Genomic DNA, 23172 nt, shown 5'->3' on the forward strand with positions numbered 1-23172 from the left:
AGTTTTGAAGAGGAACGTGAAACGACAGACGCACTTTGGAAAATAAAGGTCTGTTTTGGATCAAAAATCGATAACTTTTTTGTTACTAAAGATTCAGTGTTGAAATTTTGCACAAATGTAAAGTAGTATATTACGCTTCCAAGGAAACATTTTTTATAAAAAATAATTTAAATATAAAATTTGTAAATAAAAATCAAAAAATTGAAAATTGCCATTTTTTATTTTATTTTTAACTAAACATGTACTTTTTAAATTTATGAAAAAACTTTGAAAGTATTCAAAACAGCAAAAAATACATAAAATGCTTATTTAATTGGAAAATATATTCATATTAAATTTATATATATAAAAAACATTTATACGAGCTTTCGGCTAAACTCTCGACAAAAAACAAACACGAACGTTTTGAACTTTTTAACAAACATTTTTCTTATATTAGACTTAATTGCTTTATTAATTTGATTTTTTAATTGTTGCGTGTAATTAATTAATTTGCATATATTTAAACATTTACATGAATATTTTCAAGAGTTTATAAAATGCTTTTTATAGAAATATTCAGAATAGTTTATTTATAACAATTTTTATACAGTGAATTTTTATGGAATAAATTTTAGGTCGACACTATCAGACAATTTAGGCAAATAATTATAAATGGCCGTAAAGAGTATATTTGGCTTTTTATTTCATTTACATCAACCAATAATAATACCAATACTAAAATGCATGTCCATCAAAATTAATTCTCAATAAAAATTGACAAAACAACTTTGCAAAAGCTAATGTTATAAACAAAAAAGCAAAACTAATGTTATTAACAGATATAGTCTGAAACCACGATAAATAGCGGTTTTTTGTTTCCTGAATTTTAACACTTTTACATAATAAATACAACCAATAAAAGTTAATACAAAAATGAGTTGGTAGCCAAATATAGCCAATAGCCAAATAATACAACAAAAATCAAAATCTTCCATTGTAAAATATATCTTTTGAAAATTTAAAAATAAATCAAGAATAAAAAATATATTATTTTCAAAATTTTTTATTTTCAATTACAAAAAAAAATTACATTAAAAAATTGTGTTTATATGAAAATATGCTAAATTTTCAAACTTTATTTGTAATAAATTTTTTAATACAAATGTATTAAAACTTAAGAATAAATGAAATAAATCTCTTTTTCAAAAAAATCTACAAAAATTTGGAGTCAATTAGAAAATGTTTTAAAACAAATAAACATAAAAATTATTATTTATTTTTGTAAAATTATTAACAACTGTTGTAATAAAAAATGAATCAAAAACATTGTCATAAAAAACTAACTCTATAAAAAGTACAGAAAAAAACAAACATCAAAAACAAAAAATATGTAAAGTTATAAAGACATTTATAAAAGAAATTTTAAAAACGATATTTTTGAAAAATTCCTAATAAAAGAGTATAAAAACAGTTGTCTTATAAACAGTTGTCGTCTTTGCATTAAAAAAAAAAAAAAAAGTGAAATTCACAAAAATTCTTGTTTTTAAACCTTAAATTTGATATAAAAATCCATTTAAAAATAATTAAAGTGATACAACCCCACAACAGATGAAATTTTTATTTCTTATTAACTCTCTCATTTTGAATATATTGTGATAAAATGATACCAATTTCCATAAATGATGGTCGATCATCAGGACTAAAATATATGTTTATTAATATGTGTGTGTGTGTGTACATATATATATATATATATATATATATATATATATATATATATATATATATATATATATATATATATATATATATATATATATATATATATATATATATATCCTAATTTTTGTTTCTTTTGGATTGAGAAGCTATAAGGCTTATCAGACAACTTAAAGACAAGTATTCTTTCAAAAATTTGTCAGTTCTGCAACAAGCAGTTTAGCCATACCCATACAGCCATGGATGGAAAAGTCTTACCAAAAAACCTCCTTTGTCTTTTGCTAGTGCTCACGAAAACTTTGATTAATTCTGTCGAGTGATAACATAAGTCATTAAAATGGATAATAAGTTATCAACATAAAGTTATTAACATGGATAATAAGTTATCAAAGTGTTTGCATCCGTTTCCAATTTTGGAAAATGCATGGTAAAAAATTACCAATCCTTAAAAGTACTACTATGTATGCTTTTGTGGTATCTGCAAGCAGTATCCAGTCAGGGTGGCCTGATTATGAGTCCTAAGCATGAAAGTTCAAGTTCTGACACTGTCAGAAGGTTTATTTTACTCTTACAACTTTGAAGTATTACTTTAATATAATACTGTATAAACTTAAAATTATTATCATGCCAATGCTGTATTTTATAATTGCAACTTGACAGCTTGAATAATTACCAGGTAATTACTAATAATTACCAGTGCCATGGCTAGGCTCCCCCATGCCCCACAATGTGGGAGGCATTTTTAAGAACTTTGTGGTCCCTATGACAGGTTTAGGAATGGGCCTCCAAACTTCTTACCACAGCACTAACAGCCACCACACGTATTGGAGTCTTGGATAGACTTGACTTGAGACTACATGACTATTGACTTGTGACTTTGATTTTCTTTCTGGATTAAAAACCTATTTTTTCTCGAGTTCTTGATTGACTGTCTGAACTGAAACAGGAGTCCCATAGCTGTTGTTCATTAAATTTGTAACATCCTTTGCAGTTTTAGATTCTTCAGAAGCAATTAAGCAAGCGATTGCATTTTTTTTTTTGGTGTAAAAATTTTCATTCAACCACTTTCTTATTTACTTTTTATTACTAACCATTATGCAATTTGATTTTATTCACGAATTTATGAGACTTTCCAAATTCAGCAGCAATTTCATAATAAGCTCTTCCAGATTTAAGTCTTTCCACAATTTTTTTTCTAGTTAAGGATTTATTTTCTTCATGATTATGATAACAATATTTTTTTAAGTTTTGCATACAAAATCTAACTTTAAATTATTTATAATCATTAGAAATCTTTGGAATATTAATAACTCAATCATATTAGTCATAAGGCTATTAATTTATGTTGTATTCATAATTAACTGTGGACAATTACACCAACTGCTTTCATTCACAGCAAAAAAATATATTTATAGTTAATGGTATGAAGATTAGTAATAATTTTAGAAAATGATTAACTTTAAAGACTTCTTAAATCAATTATAACAACAGGAATACTTCTTTAGATTAGAATAAAATTATTATTTTGATTTCTTATTTCTAAAATATCTAAAACTTTTTTCTTGTGTCAAAAAATTTTTTATAATTTGTTAAGATTAAGCTTTTATAGAAGAAAGAAAAAAGTAAATGAAAGAAATGAAACTTAATAATTAATTGCTTAGTAAACATAAATTTAGTAAAAATAAATTTACAAAAAGGAAGAGTTTGAAAGCAAAAAAATGTGTTGTTTGAAAGCAAAAAAAAGTGTGCAGTTTGGATCCAAAAGAGATGTGTAGCTTGGAAACAAAAAAGATGCGTAGTTTTGAAAAAAGTTAACAAAAGTTAAAAAGAAACAAAAATTTATAGTTTTTTTGTTTTTTATGTTTTATGATTTACTTTAAATAAGCTTTAAATAAAAAAAGTTTATGCATCTATTTTTTTTTTTGAAAACACTGAGTGCATTTATATTATTACACAATTTGCTTTTAAATTTCTTTTATATAGCAGTTTTTAAATTGTTTAAGGTTTTAGTTAGCGCACATATCATAATACAAAATCTTTTAATCTCCAAATTTTTTAATCAAGCTGTTTTTAATACTGCAATTGACGAATTATTAAACTATGATATGTCGCTATAAAACTTTTGTAAAATATTTTATTTCAAAACCTTAAAGTAAGCATTAGTAGCTCAGTGCACTGTTCTCTGGACAATAAGTCATCAAAGGTTTAAATCCTCCACTTGGATAAAAAATAATTTTTAAGTTTTCTTAATCTTGAAGATTTTTAAGCTTAAAATAATCTTCTATATATATAAAGGGCAATGTGTGTGTGTGTGTTTGTTTGTTTGTTCTGTATAGAAATCCAAACCGCCCGACCGATCTCGATGAAATTTGGCATGGGGGTAGTCCTCGAGGAGGAGAAGGTTCTTAGCTGGGTTTTGACCCAGTACCCCAACCCCCGGGGTCAAGGGGGCCCAAAAATGGGCCCCCCTGACCCCGGGATCAGAGGGGACCATTTTTTGGGACCATTTTTGTGTACAGATATCAGGTAAGCCAGTTTAAATATTGGCCCGGGCAATGCCGGGTAACTCATGCTAGTCTTAATATATATAAAGGGCAATGTGTGTGTGTTTGTTTGTTTGTTCTCTATAGAAATCCAAACCGCCGGACCGATCTCGATGAAATTTGGCATGGGGGTAGTCCTCGAGGGGGAGAAGGTTCTTAGCTGGGTTTTGACCCCGTACCCCGAGGTCAAGGGGGCCCAAAAATGGCCCCCTTGACCCCGGGTTCAGGGGGGACCATTTTTTGGGCCCATTTTTGTGTACAGATATCAGGTAAGCCAGTTTAAATATTGGCCCGGGCAACGCCGGGTAACTCCAGCTAGTATAAATATAAAAATTCAAAATGAAACAATTTAAGCAAAAAAGTCATCTAATTGTTAGAAAAATTTAAAAAAATCTATACATTTACTTGTCTAAAATAATTCTTTTTTTTTACCCTTAAATTATAAACAGGAGGATAAAGATACAAAATGTTTGTACTAAATAAAGTTTATAGAACTTTTCTACTCATAATAAAACAACTGCAGTAAAAAAGACTAAAATCTGGTATCTTATTAAAGTAGTTAAGTGAATAAGTTTAACTTATGGTTATTCATTCATCACATATTTTTTGCTATTTTTCATTAGGTTTAATTTTATTATGACCCTCACATATACAATCATCACAAAAAAAAAATATAATAACAATTTTGTTTAGTTAAAATTGTGAAACTCATCATATAGTAAAAACAATATGAGATACATGCACATAAGAAATAGTATTTTTTAAAAAGCAGATAAAAGTTTGACAAAGATGTTCTGCTTAAAAGTATCAAATGGCAGCTCCCATTTTCAGACAAACTAAGAATGAAGAGCTGATTCAGTTTCTTCAATTTTGACACAGGTAAGCTACAAAAAAGGAAGGTTAAATTAGGATATTTCTAGAGAGATTTTTAAAAGTAGTTCCTGAATTTCGCCAAGAAATTTGCATAACATAAACTAATAGCTTGCTGTGACAGCTTAAGACATGGCTTGTTAACAAAATGGCTGTTCACATAAATTGTTAATGGCTGGTTAACAGAACACAGTTGTTTACTGTTAATAGCTATGACAATAATATTATGATAGGCTGTGATATTCCTATGGATATTTTAATATATGTTACCTCAGCTCATCACTAACCTCTCATAAAAACAATAAAATAATATATACAATCCATTTTTAATGGTTTGTAGTTATTGATTACTCATTTGTTTATTTTTTATTCTACATTAGTTATTGATTATTAGTTATTGACTATTTTATTTATTATTATTATATTGATTTTTCTGATTCAATTTTCAATAAAATATATACATTCCATTGATAATGGATTGTATATATCATTTTATTGATGATTCTAGTCTTTATTTTTTTATTCTATGTTAGTAATTGATTATTAGTTATTGACTATTTTACTTATTATTATTATATTTTACTTATTATTATTATATTGATTTTCCTGATTCAACTTTCAATAAAATATATACAATCCATTGATAATGGATTGTATATATTACTTTATTAGTTATTCTATTCTTTAATTTTTATTTTATGTTAGTTATTGATTATTTTATTTAATAACAATATATTGACTTTCCTGATTAAACTTTTTAGTAATGATAGCTTGCTGCTTAAGCAAGATATCATAACTTGTTCCATAATCAAAACTCATCTTGCATGACTCATGCAGCTTAGTTGCATCCTTTTGCTGAACTTCATGTTTAATGTTAAATGTCCTCATACTTTGGTTTGTTGGAATTCTCTACTATCTTTAAATTTAAATTGTGCTAATGGGTCATTTTATACAAGATTGCCATAATTCAAAAATATTTAAACAAAATATTAGAAATAGATTTTTTAAAATTAAATTAACAGACACATTAGGGCATCTAAAAAAAAATCGTCACTTCGTCATCTATGCATTTGTAGGAGATGTTTAAATTTGGTAGCCATTTTTAATAATTTATGATATAAAAAACATGGATTTCTTAACATGGAGCTGTGTTAAACATTTTTTTTTATCTTAAATTTTTAATTCACAGAATAAACATTAGTGATTAAATAAGTTAGTTAATAAGTTATATTATTATTATTTTAATTATTAGTTGGTATGTTACTAAATAGAAAAAAGGCATTTTTTTCACTGTAACGATCGCGACTATTATAACAAATTTAGTTTTTTTTTACAACCTAAATTTAATTTTTTTAATTACAAAATATTTAGCAAAAGCATTTTAGTTGAAATGAATATGTATGTAAAAAAAAATTTATAATATCCTTGCCTGGAAAAAAGTAAAATGCAATTTCTTTTTTGTCACGACTGCAACGTAACGGATGTTTCGATGTTTAAATGCATCGTATAGATGTTCAAATGCATCAAAGAAGAAAATCAAATGCGTCAAAGAAGAAAATCAAATTCAAAAAATCTTAATTAAAACACGTGTTTTAAAGTGTAATTTAAACAATTGATATAACTGCGTATTTAAAGGTTATGAACTAATTTAAAATATAACTTATTTGAAATATTCTACATAAAAATACAGGAAATAAATATAAAAACAATGCTAAAATCGCACAAACAAGTTTGTAAAGATTATAGAGAAAAAAAAAACTGAATAAAAAGAAATAGAAAAAAACAAAGTAATATTCGTTTCCAACCTCCAGAGCAAGAATTGAAAAATAAGGAGCATGCTAAATTACGATAGTGTAAACACAGAGATCTTTAAAAAGTTTATGGTATCATTGATATTCCTTGTTTTTCTTCTAGTCGAATGGAAAAACCTGTCTATCATTCAAGTTTGTCAGTGGCGCGTGCAGTGAACCGCGTTAAATTGGCTTTACCAAAGTCACCACGAAAAGCAAATTATGTCATTAAACAGTTAGCAATAGAAATGAAAATCTTTTTTCCAGATATATCAAAGATAAAAAAGTGCATCCGTTTATACTCTAGTGAATTATGTACTAGAGTTTTACAACTGCAAAGAAATATCTTAATGGACTCCAGGTATGAAAAACTTTATAAAAATTGATGGGGAAAAATTTCAAAAACGTTACATGTTACTTAAGTTAAGGAAACGTTATGCCTTGTACACAGAAAAATTTGTATTGTCAAATGACATTTGATATTCCAACTTTCGAGTGGAATTTTTTTGCTAGAGCCCACGGAAAAGGAGCCATTGATGGGGTGAGAGGTACTTTAAAAAGAATAGCATGGCAAAAGGTTAAAGCTAGACAAGTTATTATTCAAAATGAGTGGCAGTTTTATGAAGCTATATGCAAAGGTTCGACGGTAAATCTAATATATTTGACTGAGGATGAAATCAATCAACATTATAATTAGCTAAGCGATACTTTACTGCTTGCAGAAATAGTTGAAGATATACGACTTTACCATAACTGGAAAGTTAAGAATAAATTTTTTAGCATGAAAAAAATATCACCAGACTATCAGACGAATAACACAGCAAACAAAAAATCGTTATTTAGTATATTGATTTGTTTAGTTTATTTAAATGTCTTTTTTATCGCAATTTAGTAAAATGATTTGTTACGTTTTTTTATTAAAAAATTGCTGAAGTTTCTTTCATTTTTCTAAGGATAACTATAAACATTGTTTAAATTATTTATATATTTTTAAAAACTTTAGCAATGCTAAAATAGACCTTAAAAATACCTAAAATGTAATGTTATCTGGTAGTATAATATTTTGTCACGACCGTGACTTTTTGTTAGCTACCATTTTATAAAAAATATGAACAAAAAAAAAATATATATTTTATTTTAGTTAATATAACATCCTATAAAAAATAATTAAAAAGACTAAACTTTTAATTTGTTAAAAGTTACAAAAAAACAAAATTACTTAAACAAGTTCTGTTTCTGTTTTTGTAGCTGTCATGACCGCGACTGATTTATTTTGACATAACGATGCAACTATAGCATAAAATTTACTGTAAATTTTTCAGAGAGTAGTATGTGACCAAATATACACGTTACCAAAAAAAAAAGTTTATTAAGTTGCTTGCTTATATTTTCACTTTTTGCAGTAGAAATGTCAACACCGCGACTATATGAAATGACTCTAATGGTGATTTTGATCAATCAAAACAAAATAACTCTTTATCAAGTATAATATTTATTTTATCAAGTATAATATTTAAATATAATATTTTTTACGCGTATAATAATTTATATAATATAATTACTAGAATTTCATATATATTTCTATAGTAATGATTGCAACATTAAATTGCTATTGCATTTTCAAAAATGACTTTTTATTAACTTATCAAATATGGTAAGATAATTATTTATCTTTTTACATTTTATATCTTAATGTGTATTTACAATATAAAAAATTTTTTTACACTATAAATTATTGTTTATTATTGTTAGATTAATTGGATATACTTTTTGTGCATATTTGTCTTTATACCCCCATTTTTTCTAAAAATTATTGGTGTTGCCTAAATTTGGGAGGGGTGTGGGTGATTAGCTTTTCTGTAATGAGGACCGTTTTATTGCAATAATGACTGATATGATGTAGGCTACAGGCGATATAGATAACAAGGATGCATTCCTGACCAGCGATGCTAGTCATTTTTTATAAGGCTCACTGAAACATCATTGTTGAATATGAGCATATGACATTTGTATTTTAACTTAATATTTTTTAAACCTTGTGCATTGGTCATGATTTTCCATTATGAGTCTAAGTTTATAATTTCTATTACACGCGTGATGTCTAAATTATCATTATTATTTTTTTAATATACACTTTACTTTAGTATCTTTGTTTTGCTTTGAACATCTGTTCAAAATATCTTTTTAATTTTATTTTTTATCCTTTCTCTTTTCAATTTTTTTCTTATTTCACTTGGGCTTGACAGCTAGATCAAGTCCTTTGATACATATTTTTGCATTTTTTAAAACTGTGCTAATGGTGATTCTGATCAATCAAAAAAAAAAAACTTTTTATCTAGACTGGAGTACTTTGTTGTGTCATTAGTAAATAAAGTCACTTCAGAGGTCATCAGTAAATCACTTTAGACTTTTAGGAGAAACATTAATATAGACAAGAAATAGCACCAAGTATGGTGCATTGTGGTACCTTTTTCTTTCTTTCTTCAATTCACCTCCCAAAGGCCATGAGAAGGCCATTACAGTTGAGGAGGCTACTTTAGTTGTAGTTACAACCACCTCTCAAGTTTACAAAACATGAACCTTGATGATTAAGGCTACTGAGTGGAAAAACAAGTTAAGCGCAGTACTACCAGGGACATGGTGGGGATTGAACTGGAATCTTCTTGATTAAGAGCCGAGCGTTCTACCACTATACCAGTACCCCATAAAGCTGCTATTCACAAAGGAAAGTGTTATCTATCAAGAACAAATTTAATACTACCATTAGAAAAAAATGATTCAATAATTCTTAAAATTTTACACCTAATGACATGTGATAATCAAAAAGACCAGCAAGTCAGATTTTTTTAAAAGCTTTTAATACATTAAGAGCAAAAACCCTTGTCTAACCTAACCTAATGAGCAACAGAATCCTCCTGCTATAATAGCTAACAAGTCAACAGAAGTACATTGACTGTCAGAGAGTATGTTACCAGACTCAAGAAATGTTATTAAAAATGTGTTAAATAAAGATTAATTTTGCTAATAACAGCAAGTAGAGTAATTGTGCAATAGTGCAAGGGGTCAGAGTGATTTGGAGTCTTCCATAAAGTTTGTACCCAAACACTACTCAATAACTAAATACTAAGCTAGTTATCTCCTTTTGACCAGCTTTGCAAGATTTCTTGTTTCAAGAGGTCTTGCTGTGTTTTAAAAACCTAATTAAAATTAAAAATCTAAAATTAAAAAACAAGACTAATTCTTATTATGCAATAAATAACTTATAAAACAAAAAATCACTATTAAGAATGTCAATTGTCATTGTATCCAATTTTAAAAATAAATTAAAAAATAAAAAGCAAGGTATATAAAACAAAAATAAAAAAATTTCATACTTAGTTTCCCAACATTTTAACATCAATGTGTACACTACATCTGAACAGTTATCAGGCTTTGGAAGACGATAACCACTTTCTAGTTTTGCTATTACAATGGATCCGATCATACCCTAAATATAGAAATAAATATGCATTAAAGATTGTGTTACTTCTCTGGTACTGCTAAAGTGTAAAAAATTATTTTACATCAGTACACATTAGTGTTGGCATGTTTTGATAACACTAATTTTGATAAAATTCACTATGAATTTTATATTTTAATAAAAACCGATTTTTAAGTTAGTTTCTTTATTTAGCCAAAGCTTATTATTTGTCAGTAGTTTTATATCACCAGGTATTTTGTTTTTATAGGCATTGCTTTTTAACTTCTTATTGTATATAGAAAAGTTCCCTCAACCAATTTAAGTATAATTTTTTTTATAATTTTTGTTTTGTTGCATTGGTTTTTCCTAGTTTTTAGATTTTCCTAAAAATTTGATGCTGTAACATTTAGGAAAAACCAATGATGACAATAAATAGATAAAAAGTGTAAGTAAAAAAAGTCTTTTTTTTTTGTATGTGAAGTATTTACACCCTCTCCCCAAAAAAAAACACCCAAGTTAAGAATATATACATTATTTTTTTTGTATATATTTTTTGTTTTGTAGCATTTTTGTCTAGTTTTTAGAATTTCCTAAAAAGTTGACGCTGTAAAATGTATGAAAAACTGATGATGAAAAAAAGTTTTTTTTTGTATATGAAGTATGTACATCCCCTCCCCCCCCAACCCCCATCCTTCTGTGATTTTATATTCAGATGGATGTACGTATCAGAACTGCAATAGCATTATGTCAATTGCCCTGATTCATTTAAGTATAGAGTTAAATATTGACATCTACCAGAAATTCTTGGTAAAGGGGCACACCCAAATGGAGTGCGATTCAGTGCATAGCAAAATTGAACAGAGCTTAAAAAAGAAAGAAATTTATCTTCCGAGCGATGACATTAAATGCACAAGGATGCCCGAACAAAACCTTCACCATACAATGTATTTGAAGTGGATCACACTTTTGTAAAGAAGTATTCTGAAACATCGACAATGGTATACTCATCAATACATCCTGGACTTTCTGCCGGTGATCCAACGGTGACAAACCTTCATTGTCTATGGTACAAGCTCGATGGAAAAATATTCTACAAACTGGACTTTGACGAAGATTGGAAACTTCTGCCAAAAAGACCGAAGAAAATTAACTTTCTAATCACTTTCAATCTTCTCCATCAAGACAGGCTAAAAATAAAGTTGAAGAAATATCAGCATCTTCAAGAGCTCAAAGGCATTCTGCCGAGCGACTGCCACGCTTCCTATGTAACTTACCTCACTGAGCCTCTATAAACGTGTTTCAATTGCATAGGACCTTCCTTTTTAATATGATATTGTAATATGAACTTGTTTGTAATAGCGTCTTTTTAAAAGTCAAAATATTTTTAGTTCTTATTTTAGCATAATAGTATTATAAAATGTAAGCCAGGAAGTTCCGTTAAGAACTGGCATTTTCCATTCACAAAGCGTACTGACATGTCAATAAAACAAATTTGCATTTAATGGTCAAAATTTTTTAATTGTTTTTTCCCTAAAGAATATATAAATTAGGAACTGAACCATTGATAAACAAATTGATTTATCTTGTTCTTTTTGAAGAATAAATTTAAATGTTATATCTTGTAGTCTTTTTTACTACTTGTAAATATTACAGTTTTGACAGAAAATAGGCCTACATATCCTTGAAGTTTGTAGGAAATAGTTTGTTTTGTTATTGATAGTAGCAACTAATTTAATTTCAAATCTAGAAAAGTAATTTACATTGAATTTTAATCTAAGGCAGTAACACCTATGTGATATAAAAATAAGGCAGTATCGTCTAAGAGACAAAATTTAATAAAAAATTCACTTTCTTCAATTTATTTTACATAATAGTGTTATAATACATATTTCACATATAAGTAAGCAGCTTAAATGCCTTTGAAATGAAAAATGCGTCTGTGATTCATTTTTTTCTTCCTCCTGTAAACTTTGGAATTGATCACATGGACAGTATTGCCTGCGCAACGACGATATATATAAATGCGTGTTTAAATAAGCATATGGTTACTAGTTTTGTTTATCTTTATAGCATATGACTTTTACAGAAAAAAAAAAAAAAAAAAAGAAGAATAAAGTAAGAAAAGACTGCTGCCCATTGTCAAAGCAGCACTCCTTTGCAACAGCAGGCTATAATATAGTCAATGTATATACTTAAGCTCCCAGCTTAAGTATATACATTAACTATGTTATAGACGTACAATATAGTTTGGATGAATACAAATTTGTTTAAATGAATATATTTTGTGAGCAATTTATAAACAAAACTATAAGAGAGGCATATACATATTTAAAAAATAAAACAAAATCTTTTTTACTCATTTAGTTATAGACAAAACATGATAGGCACACATATATATACAAAATACATTTAAATTTTGCCTGGTTAAATAACAAAATTTCACCAAGAATGAATGAATAACTTTTTTATTCTGACCTGGTATGGTTTTCCTCCATAAGAAACTGCTTCCCACATTGTTATTCCATAACTCCAAACATCTCCTTTGCTTGAAAACTTATGATAGTATATACATTCTGGAGCATACCATTTTAATGGCCATCTACCAGCTTGTTCAGCCTAATATAACATTTTAAAAACTGACTTCATAAAGTGTAATAAACAAAGAAAAAAACTGATTAACTATAAAATTATTATGTTAAGATTTTTTATTCCTAAGCATGTCTTATATAATTCATACCCTATAATACTCATTTCCAACGCCCATTGCTCTAGACATTCCAAAGTCGGATATTTTAACAAAATTTTTTGATACTACTAAAACGTTTCTTGCAGCCAAATCACGATGAATAAAATGTTGACTCTCAAGGTAGTTCATCCCTTCATCAACCTATTTTTAAAAGTTCTATTTAGAAATTAGCCAATCACTATAATTAACTTATTTAAATTCATTTAAATTAACAATTATTAACTTGAAAACTTAAAAAATTTTTTACCTGCAACATGAGAACAAGAATATCAAGCACTTTCATTTTTCTATTTTTTTCCAAGAATTTGTGTAATGGACCTTGTGGAGCTAACTCCATCACTAGCATAAATCCTGGTGATTGAGTGACTCCTATCAGTCTAACAATGTTGGGATGATCCAGTTTTGACATTATTTCTGCTTCTTTAACAATTTCAGACTAAAATATTTGTAAAATTATTTTAAAATACTATAATAATAAATTAAATATTAAATATATATATATAGTTTAGTTAAAACACTTATCTAATTTTTTTCTTCAACAACTTGTTTCTTCAGTAGGATGATCAGGAAGCAGCTTCCTGATGAACCTACTGTTTTTACTAAATTATTGTTGCTCTGTTCATTAAAAAAATTGAGCACTCTATTTGTAGAGTACACAAACATAATATATATACACTTATAAATGTATGTAAATATATCAAGCAAATAGAGTCACTTAATTGGTAAGGCTAATGAGAAGATCATTAATATAGATTTAAGTCAAAGTTACAATTTTGCAAGACATGACAGATTAATAATTAATACTTTGCTTTTGGTAACATTAATTACATGTTACCAAAAGCAAAGTGATCATGATGATCTTGATCTTGACCTGACCTGTAGTAATTAGTTTTATATTGTTGATCCTGACCTGTAATAAGTAGTTTTATATCATTGAACATTATCAGTATTGAACTTTTTTTGTCCCATGATAGTATTAATAGAAAAGAGAAAGATGCAACTTTACAACAATGGGAAGGAGACTCAAGCTTAGCAAATAGAGCGGGTCCTACTACGTTTACAATTTAGAGAAGATTGTAAAGCAAGATAACGATTGACTGACAACTTGAAAGATTGCAAACTATATTATTCAGGAACACAAGATAAAGAAAGCATATTCCAAAAAACTGATGTACGCGGAAAAAACTAGACAAATAAGAGTGTTTGGAGCATTTAGGAACAATCACAGAAAAATGATGAGACTTAATTGAATGACAAGTAACATAAGAATGAATTTTAGTAGATGATACAAGAGATGCTAGCTCTTTAGAGCAGTGCCCATTATAGTATTTGTAGAAAAGAGAAAGAGAAGCAACATTACAACGATGTGATAATGGTTGGAGGTTGGCTGCACAAACAGGTCAAGCTATGTTTAAAATGCATTTTTGCACCTTGTCTAAAAGAGAAAGAGCATCACTGGTAGATCTGCCCCAGATGAAGCAACAGTATTCGATGTAAGGACAAATTTGAGATTTATAGAGATAAAGAATAAAATCCGGATTTAAAAAGTGTCAAGTACAATAAGGAGACCTTAGCAGATGCTAATTTTGATATCAATTTGATATATGGCTTCCAAAAAGATTAGAAGAGTTAATTCTAGAAGATGAAGGGTAGATGACTCATAGAGTACATTACCTTTCATAAATATAGAAAGATCTAAATTATTGTGATGATGATTAGCTGAAAAAAATTGGGTTTTAACTGAATTAAAGTTCACCAGCCACTGCGAGCCCCATGCTGTAGCAGAAGTGAGATCCTTTTCAAGCTCAAATGCCCCCTTCAAGCAAGCAGAGAGTGTTGGCTTTTTATCAAGACAAGAAAAAATGGTAGCACCATCAGCAAAAAATGCCACCTTAGATGTGAAAATATCTGGAGGTTTGTTAATGTAAATTTAAAAGAGTATAAGGCCAAGGACCTTGAGGAACCCCCAAAGTTACAGGATAAACGAATGAGTGCTGTCCATTGAGGACAACTTTTATACTACAATTGGAAAGGAAGGATTCGATAATCTATTCATAATTCAATAACATAAAAATGATTTTTATTGATGCACATGAAAATTTTTTTAAAAAAAAAAGAAGTCATAATAAATTTAATTACTTTAAACATTTCGCTTGATTCAATTGAAGACTAAGTGAAAAATATGGAAAATTTTTTTCTTCTTATTTTTTATTTTATTCTTTTAAGAATAAAATATAAAGAGTATAAAATGTAAAAAGTTTCTTTTTGTTCATGATTTTTAATATTTTGCTATTTTCTAATATTAAATTTTCCTTTTATTTATTAATAATTTATTTTTTAACAACTTTTTTACAGTACTTAAAGTTTCATGCCATCATCGGCACTCATCAGCCATACATAATGAAATTATATGACTATATACAGAAATATATGGCTGATGAGTGCTGAAAATGGAATGAAACTTTAAGTACCGTAAAAAAGTTTTGATTTGTTTTATCTAATCAAAATATTGATCACTCTCAAATAAAAAAAGAGTTGATTATTATAACATAATCAAAATAAAATATATATGTATATACGTATATATATATATATATATATATATATATGTAAATTATGTTAGTGTATTTTACAAATAGAGTGCTCAATGTTCTTAAAGAACAGAGCAATAATTAATTAGTAAAAAACACTTATCTAACTTTTATCTTCGACTTTAAGTTTCACCATTGCTGGATCATCAGGAAGAGTTACTAAATCTCAAAAAAAATTCAATTTATAGAAAAAAAATATTTTACAGGAAGTTATAAATTATTATAAAAAATTTTTAATTACTATATTACTATATAACTATTACTATATAATTACTATATAATTACTATATATATATATATATATATAAATATATATATATATATATATATATATATATATATATATATATATATATATATAAATTAGTCGAAAATCACTTAACAAAATTTTTTTTCATTTAACACTGTGTTTCATTAATAAAGACTCATCAAAAATGAATGATCAAACTAATAAAACTTCAATTTATACCAAAAATTAAATTACAGGAAGTCGCAAATGTCTTAACTACTGTAAACTTTTCACACATTTGTGGAATTTGCTGACACTATTATGAAAGGAATTCTTTAGAAATAAGTACTTATACTTTTTTTAAAAAAAAATTTTTCAAAAGGGGGATCTAATGTAACTATTATTTAAGCTCATTTATTTTGATAGTTTTTTAGGAGAAACTTATTTTTGTGCCAACACTTCGAAATTAATTTGGATTTTTTGTTTAATAAGCACTCTTGGTTTGCATGAGTAGTTATTTCAAATTTTTCTTGTAGGCATAGCATGCATTTTTTGGAAATATTATTATATGCAGGCGCTGTTTTAAGGGTGGACCAATTCAGTATCAATATTTTTACCTTTTAATTCCCATATATATTTTGACAGCATGGTGTCTTTTGAATACTTTTTATTTTTAAAAGATTGCTTATGATTGGGAAAACATTTTTTCAATTCACCCTCTGTTATACCAATATATTGTTTATCAGGTATATTCTTAGAAGAAACAACACATTTATATACCACATTTTTTGATAAACAACTTCCATTTATTGGACAATTGTTTTTTTGTTTACAATTACAACTTTCTGTAGTTTTTTCATTTAGGATTTCTTTTTTGTTTAACAAAGCATTATTGTGACCTTTTATAATTCTTTCCATATTTTTTGTGCAACAGTAGCTAACTTTAATTGTATTTCGATCGTATGTAATTTATTAGAGGGCAACACTTTTCCTATGTTAGTGGAAACAATTGAATACATTTTCATTAGAGGAGTTTTGGTTTAGCCTGTTTTAATTGAAATCGGGACTTGTTTTCGAATTTGGGGTGGATGATTTGAGTTAATATTAATATACAATAATTCATCGTATGGTTTTTTGAAAGGCTTATATGAATTTTCAGAGAGGTTAAATGTAACATCAAAAAAATTCACAATTTTTAAATTTATATTTATTTCGATTTGAAAACCAATATTTTAAAAATTTTTTATATCTTTTCTAATTTTATCGAGCTGTGGATTTTTTACCCATTACTATTAAACCATCAATGCGATAAAGGCCTAAATCTTTTATATTGATTATTTTACTTAATAAATCTAAAATATATAGTCCAACAAATTCACAAATTTCTGCTTTGTCATAACTGCCCATTGTTACATCAAAGCAGTCATGTATGTATTTCTTTTTCCAAGTTTCTTTATTAAAATAAAGTAAGGTTTTTCTACAATGTTTTATTATACGGATTGTTTCATCAGGAATAACTGTGTGGCTTTTTGCAAATTCAATTGTTTTATTTAAAATATCTGCAGTTATTGAGGGGTAAAAATCATTAATGTCAAATTGAATAAATGTACAGTCATTTTTGATTTTCGATTATGGAGAACCAATTTATAACATCAGTGGTATTTTTCCGCTGTTACAAATTTAATTTATTTCTAAGAATATTATTAATTTTGTCCAATTTAATTTTGCTTACATGTCAAATCTCACTTTTTGAGGGAACCAATAACCTACATGGAAGTTTGATTTGAAAATTGGTTTATGGTCTTTTAGTGTTACGAAAGCCTAATATTTTGGTTTTTGCTGATAAAACAAATAACCAGACTCACAACAGAAAACTATGAACAAATTTTACGCGACAATTATATTAGTTCTTATGAAAAAGCCCCTAAAAATTTGGAAAATGCAATTAATTTTAAAGCGCAAAGTATTGCTAAAAAAATAAACCTTAATAACAGAATATATATATATATATATATATATATATAAACTTACATGTATACAAATATCTTTGCTACTCAGATTCGCATGAAATGTGATTTGAAAACCATGATGAAAATGATTTGGGATGATCAGCTACAATAGCAAGAAGCTATTTTCTTGATGCGCAAAACAGACTTCTTTGTTTCAATAAATCAAGGATGGTTTTTAATAAAAACATCTTTCAAGCTTTAATAGGTACTTAAGTTTTTTGTGCTTTATTATAAAAAGTGAAAAGCAACAACAACATGATAAAAATTATTTTTTCTAAAAAATATCAAAAAATCAAAGAAAAACTTTTATTTTAAATAAAAATTAAAACCTGCTCAACCAAAAACTCATAAAACATTGAGTCCAAAAATACTGTTATGAGCCTCTTGATGCCATTAAAGAAAATATTTTATTTTACAAATAACGGAAGTCAACTTGAAAAATGGCTACAAACGAGGGTACCGATATGAGGATATGTTTAATAATGCTTTAACTCACAAGAAACTGGACCTAATGACAAACTAAGAGAAAGATGTCACTATTTCATAGGTGCAACAAATGAAGATTAATCTTCGAAAAAACTTGAAACAACAAAAAAGAAACTTCAACAACATAACTCTTTAGCAAAAAGAAAAATTTTAGATTAAATGTAAATTTTTTTTTTTTTAGTGTAACCTATTAGTAAGAAAGTTTCATTGAAAAAACAATTTTTTTTAATCAGAATTTTTATTACTAACTGAAATTAAATATTTTAATAAAAAAAATGTTTAAAATTTAACATATCTTTTACTTTAGTTAAATATCATCACTAGTGACATATAAAAAGTGACATACACAATAAAAAAAATTTTAAAATCATCAATTTATTCCTAACGCATACCTTTTGGCCAGGAATGTCTTCTTCTTTAAGAGTTTTTACAGCAACAGCCACATATTTGTTGTTCTTTAACATGTAAACTCCTTTTACAACAGACCCAAAATTTCCTTGACCTATAGTATTATAATTATAAGAATTAAAAAATATTTTAACTAATAATCAACATTTAACGTTCAATGTCGTTTCGCTTTTCGTTTTTAAAGTTTTAATTAGTTACTAGGCTTTTCTAAATTTGAAAGAGCGCGCTCTCAAAATGCACGTGGTCATTAGAGAAAGATCTCTCAAGCGAGTTAAAACTTTTTACCTTTTGGAATTTAATTATTTTTTATTAGTTTAGAACAATTACATAAAGAATCATATTGACATAAAAAATTATTGTAAAGATCATATTATAATTGAAGTAAGTATAGAAAATAGTTTAGCAATTTATATATAACATTTTTATTAAATATAAAGTAGAAAGGATCACTCCTTTTAATTTTTTAAATCATTTACATTTTGTTTGTTTTAGTTTTTCTTTTAGCATTATTTTTTTTTTTAACAGTTTTTATTACTTTATTTTTTAGAAGGAAAATAGGGGTATGGATGAGGCCTAATTATTTTTTATGCAACAAAAAAGTTAAACTAATGCTAATTCCATAAAATTGGTTATAACTACTTTGAAATTTCTATGATGCTATTAACTATTTTTGTTCTTTTTTAGAAAATTTAAAAAAATAAATTAAAATTTTGTGCCAACACTGACATGACATGTCACATGTTATTGTATGTAAAGGTTAAATTTTGTTATGAGGATTACAGTTCTTATAAAAAAAAAAAAAATGAAGGTAAAAAAGTGGTAAAAAATAAAGGTAAAAAAAAAATGAAGATAATCTTCCTTCACATAATGAAGTTGCAGTTGTATTTGTTGGTGAAGATGGTGCACCACCTGCTTCAAAGGAAGTTGTTATTTACCCAAGAGGTCATCCACTTAAAATTATATCAAGAATATCTGCCAACTTAAATCTTAGGGTTTATCCTCTATTTTTTTCAAGGGGTGATGCTGGTTGGCATAATCAATTGGTTCACAACCCTGAACGTGCTACATTGGTTAGAAATCATGTTACATTATCTCAGTATTACAATAACAAACTTTCAGTTAGACAATTTTTTTCTTCACCCTTTTATGACAAAAAACTGTTTCAGCAATATGCTGTTGATGTGTATGTTAAAATTGAAGGCCAGCGCCTTGCTTTCATCAGAAACAACCAAAACAAACAGAGAAGCAAGCAGTATGATGCCTTTCACGAAAATGTAAACAACCTTGGAAATGATCATAATGTTAGACCAGGACGTGTTGTAGTTTTGCCATCAACTTATGTAGGAAGTCTACGAGCTTTAAAAGAAAACTTTGAAGATGCTATGACTATAATTAAAAAGTATGGTAAACCAGATCTTTTTGTCACTTACACTTGCAACCCAAAATGGCGCAAGATAACTCAAAACTTATATCCAGGTCCGACAGCAAATAATAGACCTGACTTGGTTACTCGAGTATTTAAACTCAAATTAAATATTCTTTTCAATTACATTTTGGTTCAGTTTATAGTTATTCTTAGTTTGATTTTAGTTAGTTTTAGCTTCAGTTATATTTTTTCTCACTTTAGACAACTTTTATTGAGAAAATGAGGGGAATAAGTAAAAAAATTATATTTGTTTATATGTAAATATTATTTTATCGATTATTCTGAGGTATATTTTTTTGCCTTTAGTGTCTGGTAGAAGCATAACTGGTAGGACTGTGTTTTATATTTTATATATTTTGTATGGAGAAATATGTGCAATAGGTGAAAGAATTATTTAATAAATATGACACTTTTTAACTGTTCGTGTTTCACTCATATTTTTATCAAAGTAAAATATTTCACAATTAACCACTTTTAATTTACTCTCATTTTTTTTTAAATATTTTTAGCATCATCTTCTGTTACCTGTAAAAATGGTGAGGTTATGGTTTATATTTTGATTAAAATTGCAAATATTTATAATTTTTATTATATACTTCTATTTGTAATTTTAGAGTCGTTAACATTTGAGAGCTTTTGTGATTTTAGATTCGTTAACACTTGAGCACTACAGAAATTATCGCTCCCAATACCCAGGGCTTCTCTCGGAGAGGTCCTTCAACAAGTGGTGTAGTAATGGCGGTATGGTTGAGCCCTCCTTTAAATGGAGGGCTCATCCATACCAGGGTGTTGGGAGACACCGAAGAAAAAACAGCTATCAAAAGCTTGTAAATGTCTTCTATCAGTGAAGATATTTATAACTTTTTTGTTGCCACTTTTTATTTTTATTATTTTTAATTTTGTAATCTTTTTTTTAATAATATATTATGTTGTATATTTGATTTGTTTTGGTCTTTTTTAATTAAAATCTTAATTGTTTTTTCACCAATTAAACTTAAATATAGTTAAATTGATTCATTATCCAATTATCATAATATAATGATGCTACATTCTATTGTTAAAAATAACTAATTGGTAGTTTAATTTACTATAAGTCTATAAGATGAATTTACTATAAGCTTTTAAAATTTACTATAAGCCAAGACAATATATTTAGCTATATAAATGCAATTTATTTATATCTCAATTTGATTATTTATCTTTAATGTTTATAGTTTGGCTCCTTGAAGAATTTGTTATTTTGCTTTTTAATTAAAATATTTTAAATCTATTGTGATGTCTTTTAAATTAAACTAAAGTTTACTAAAGCCAACATGAAATAACGTCATTAAACAACACTGACAAGCTGCATCATGATTATTAATGGATTTAATAATCATGATTAAGATGGATTAATTTTTTCAATTTGAAGGCGTTTTTCTAAAAGGCTATTAGTTAAGGTTTCACAACTTTAATTGTGGAAAACAGCCACTATAAATTAATTATGTAACAGACCAACCATACCCGTATTATGGGTTGCTTTTTGCTAGTCTAAATAAATATATAACCATATTTGTTGTGACAAATTAAAAAAATGACAAATATTATGTTATTTTAAGCTGGCTTGTATTTATATATTCTTGACTAAAGTATTCTACTTAACTTTTTATTACCTTTTTTGAAAATTTTGTGTTTTTTTAAGAATTTAGAATTCCCTCGGATATGAAATATCTTTTGAAGAAAAGAACAGTAAAGTCCCAAAGATATTTGTGTTGTTTATCTTGAAACAAAATCACATATTGGTTAGTTTTTTTACATTAGAAACATTTTTAAATTAGAAATATTCTTTGTAGCTTAAAAAAAAAAATTGCAAATTGGTCTCTTTAATTTTCTCAGGAATAAAGACAAAACAAAAATGGAACAAACAGAAACATAAACAGAGCAAAATGAACACAAAACATAATGAACAGCAACAACAGAAATGAACTTGGAGAATGAATAAACAAATTGAAACAAAAGCAAAGCAGAACCACAGCAGAGTAAAATGAAAATTAGCTGAGAAAATACAAAACAATACAGGGTAACTACAAGAATTACTAAAACATAACCAGTTATCAAAACCATTTTAATTTTTCCATGATCTAGTTCATCAAATTTTTTATTAAAATATTCAAAAACTCCATGCAAATGTTGATAGCATGCACAAAAACTATAAGGGAAGACAACTTGCCTAGACTGCCAATACCATTTTTGACAGATTTTTACTCCTTGTGCATTTGTGTACCCTAAGTGACGTACTAATATACTAATGAAGTATATACAGTGAGAACAGAATTTAATCGTACAAAGTAATTTTTCAATATAATTAACATCTTTGAATAAAATAATGTATCATGCAGTAATAATTAACTTTTTTTTTCTCCAATTATTTATTTGGTAAAAAGCCTTCAAAAAAAATTTTAAACTTGTCTTTATGCTTTTGAATTACCTGGTTAAGAATTTGAAACAAAAAGAAGGGGATAAAAACACTTGCACATAAAATAATTGTACAAGAAAAACTTAATAGGTTAAAGCTAAGAAAAAATACCAGTTTATTAAAATAACTGAGAAACAGTTTCAAGTTTTTGTATTTTATTAATATACGTATATATTTAGTTAGTCCTCCTTTTGCTTTAATTAGATCTAAAAAGTGTTTTGGCATTGATTCTACGAGACATTCGATTTGATTATTGTCAATATTAGACCATGATTTAACGACAGCTTTCTTTAGATCTTCTTTTTTCATAAATGCTCTATTGCCTATTTTTTTATCTAATAAAGTCCATAAATGCTCTATTGGATTCAAATCTGGACTCTGTGAAGGCCATTCTAAAATGTTTATGCCATTTTCATCAAAAAAGGTTTTTTTAGCAGTTTGTTTTGGATCATTGTCTT

General features: G+C 27.0%; 2 protein-coding genes across 12 annotated transcripts in view; one reads left to right on the plus strand and one right to left on the minus strand.

Moving 5' to 3' along the window:
• LOC101237339 (receptor-type tyrosine-protein phosphatase delta) overlaps positions 1 to 23172 on the plus strand; it is a 544974-nt gene that overhangs the window by 149981 nt on the left and 371821 nt on the right. The gene's annotated exons all lie outside the window — the stretch shown is intronic.
• Positions 1030 to 23172, minus strand: part of LOC101239033 (uncharacterized) — a 161528-nt gene continuing 139385 nt past the window's right edge. For 9 of the 11 annotated variants that reach the window (XM_065801633.1, XM_065801632.1, XM_065801631.1 and 6 more), the window contains 6 exons: positions 18818 to 18927; positions 13358 to 13546; positions 13102 to 13251; positions 12840 to 12980; positions 10279 to 10391; positions 1030 to 1681 (listed from right to left, as the gene is read on the minus strand). In XM_065801633.1, the coding sequence (XP_065657705.1) occupies positions 1600 to 1681; positions 10279 to 10391; positions 12840 to 12980; positions 13102 to 13251; positions 13358 to 13546; positions 18818 to 18927 (785 nt within the window). In that variant the 3' untranslated portion in view covers positions 1030 to 1599. Of the gene's footprint in view, positions 1682 to 10278; positions 10392 to 12839; positions 12981 to 13101; positions 13252 to 13357; positions 13547 to 18817; positions 18928 to 23172 lie in introns of those variants that run through there. The other 2 variants (XR_010639666.1, XR_010639665.1) reach the window with 1 other exon arrangement.

Source organism: Hydra vulgaris, chromosome 07 (assembly GCF_038396675.1).
Source record: "Hydra vulgaris chromosome 07, alternate assembly HydraT2T_AEP".
NCBI lineage: Eukaryota > Metazoa > Cnidaria > Hydrozoa > Anthoathecata > Hydridae > Hydra > Hydra vulgaris.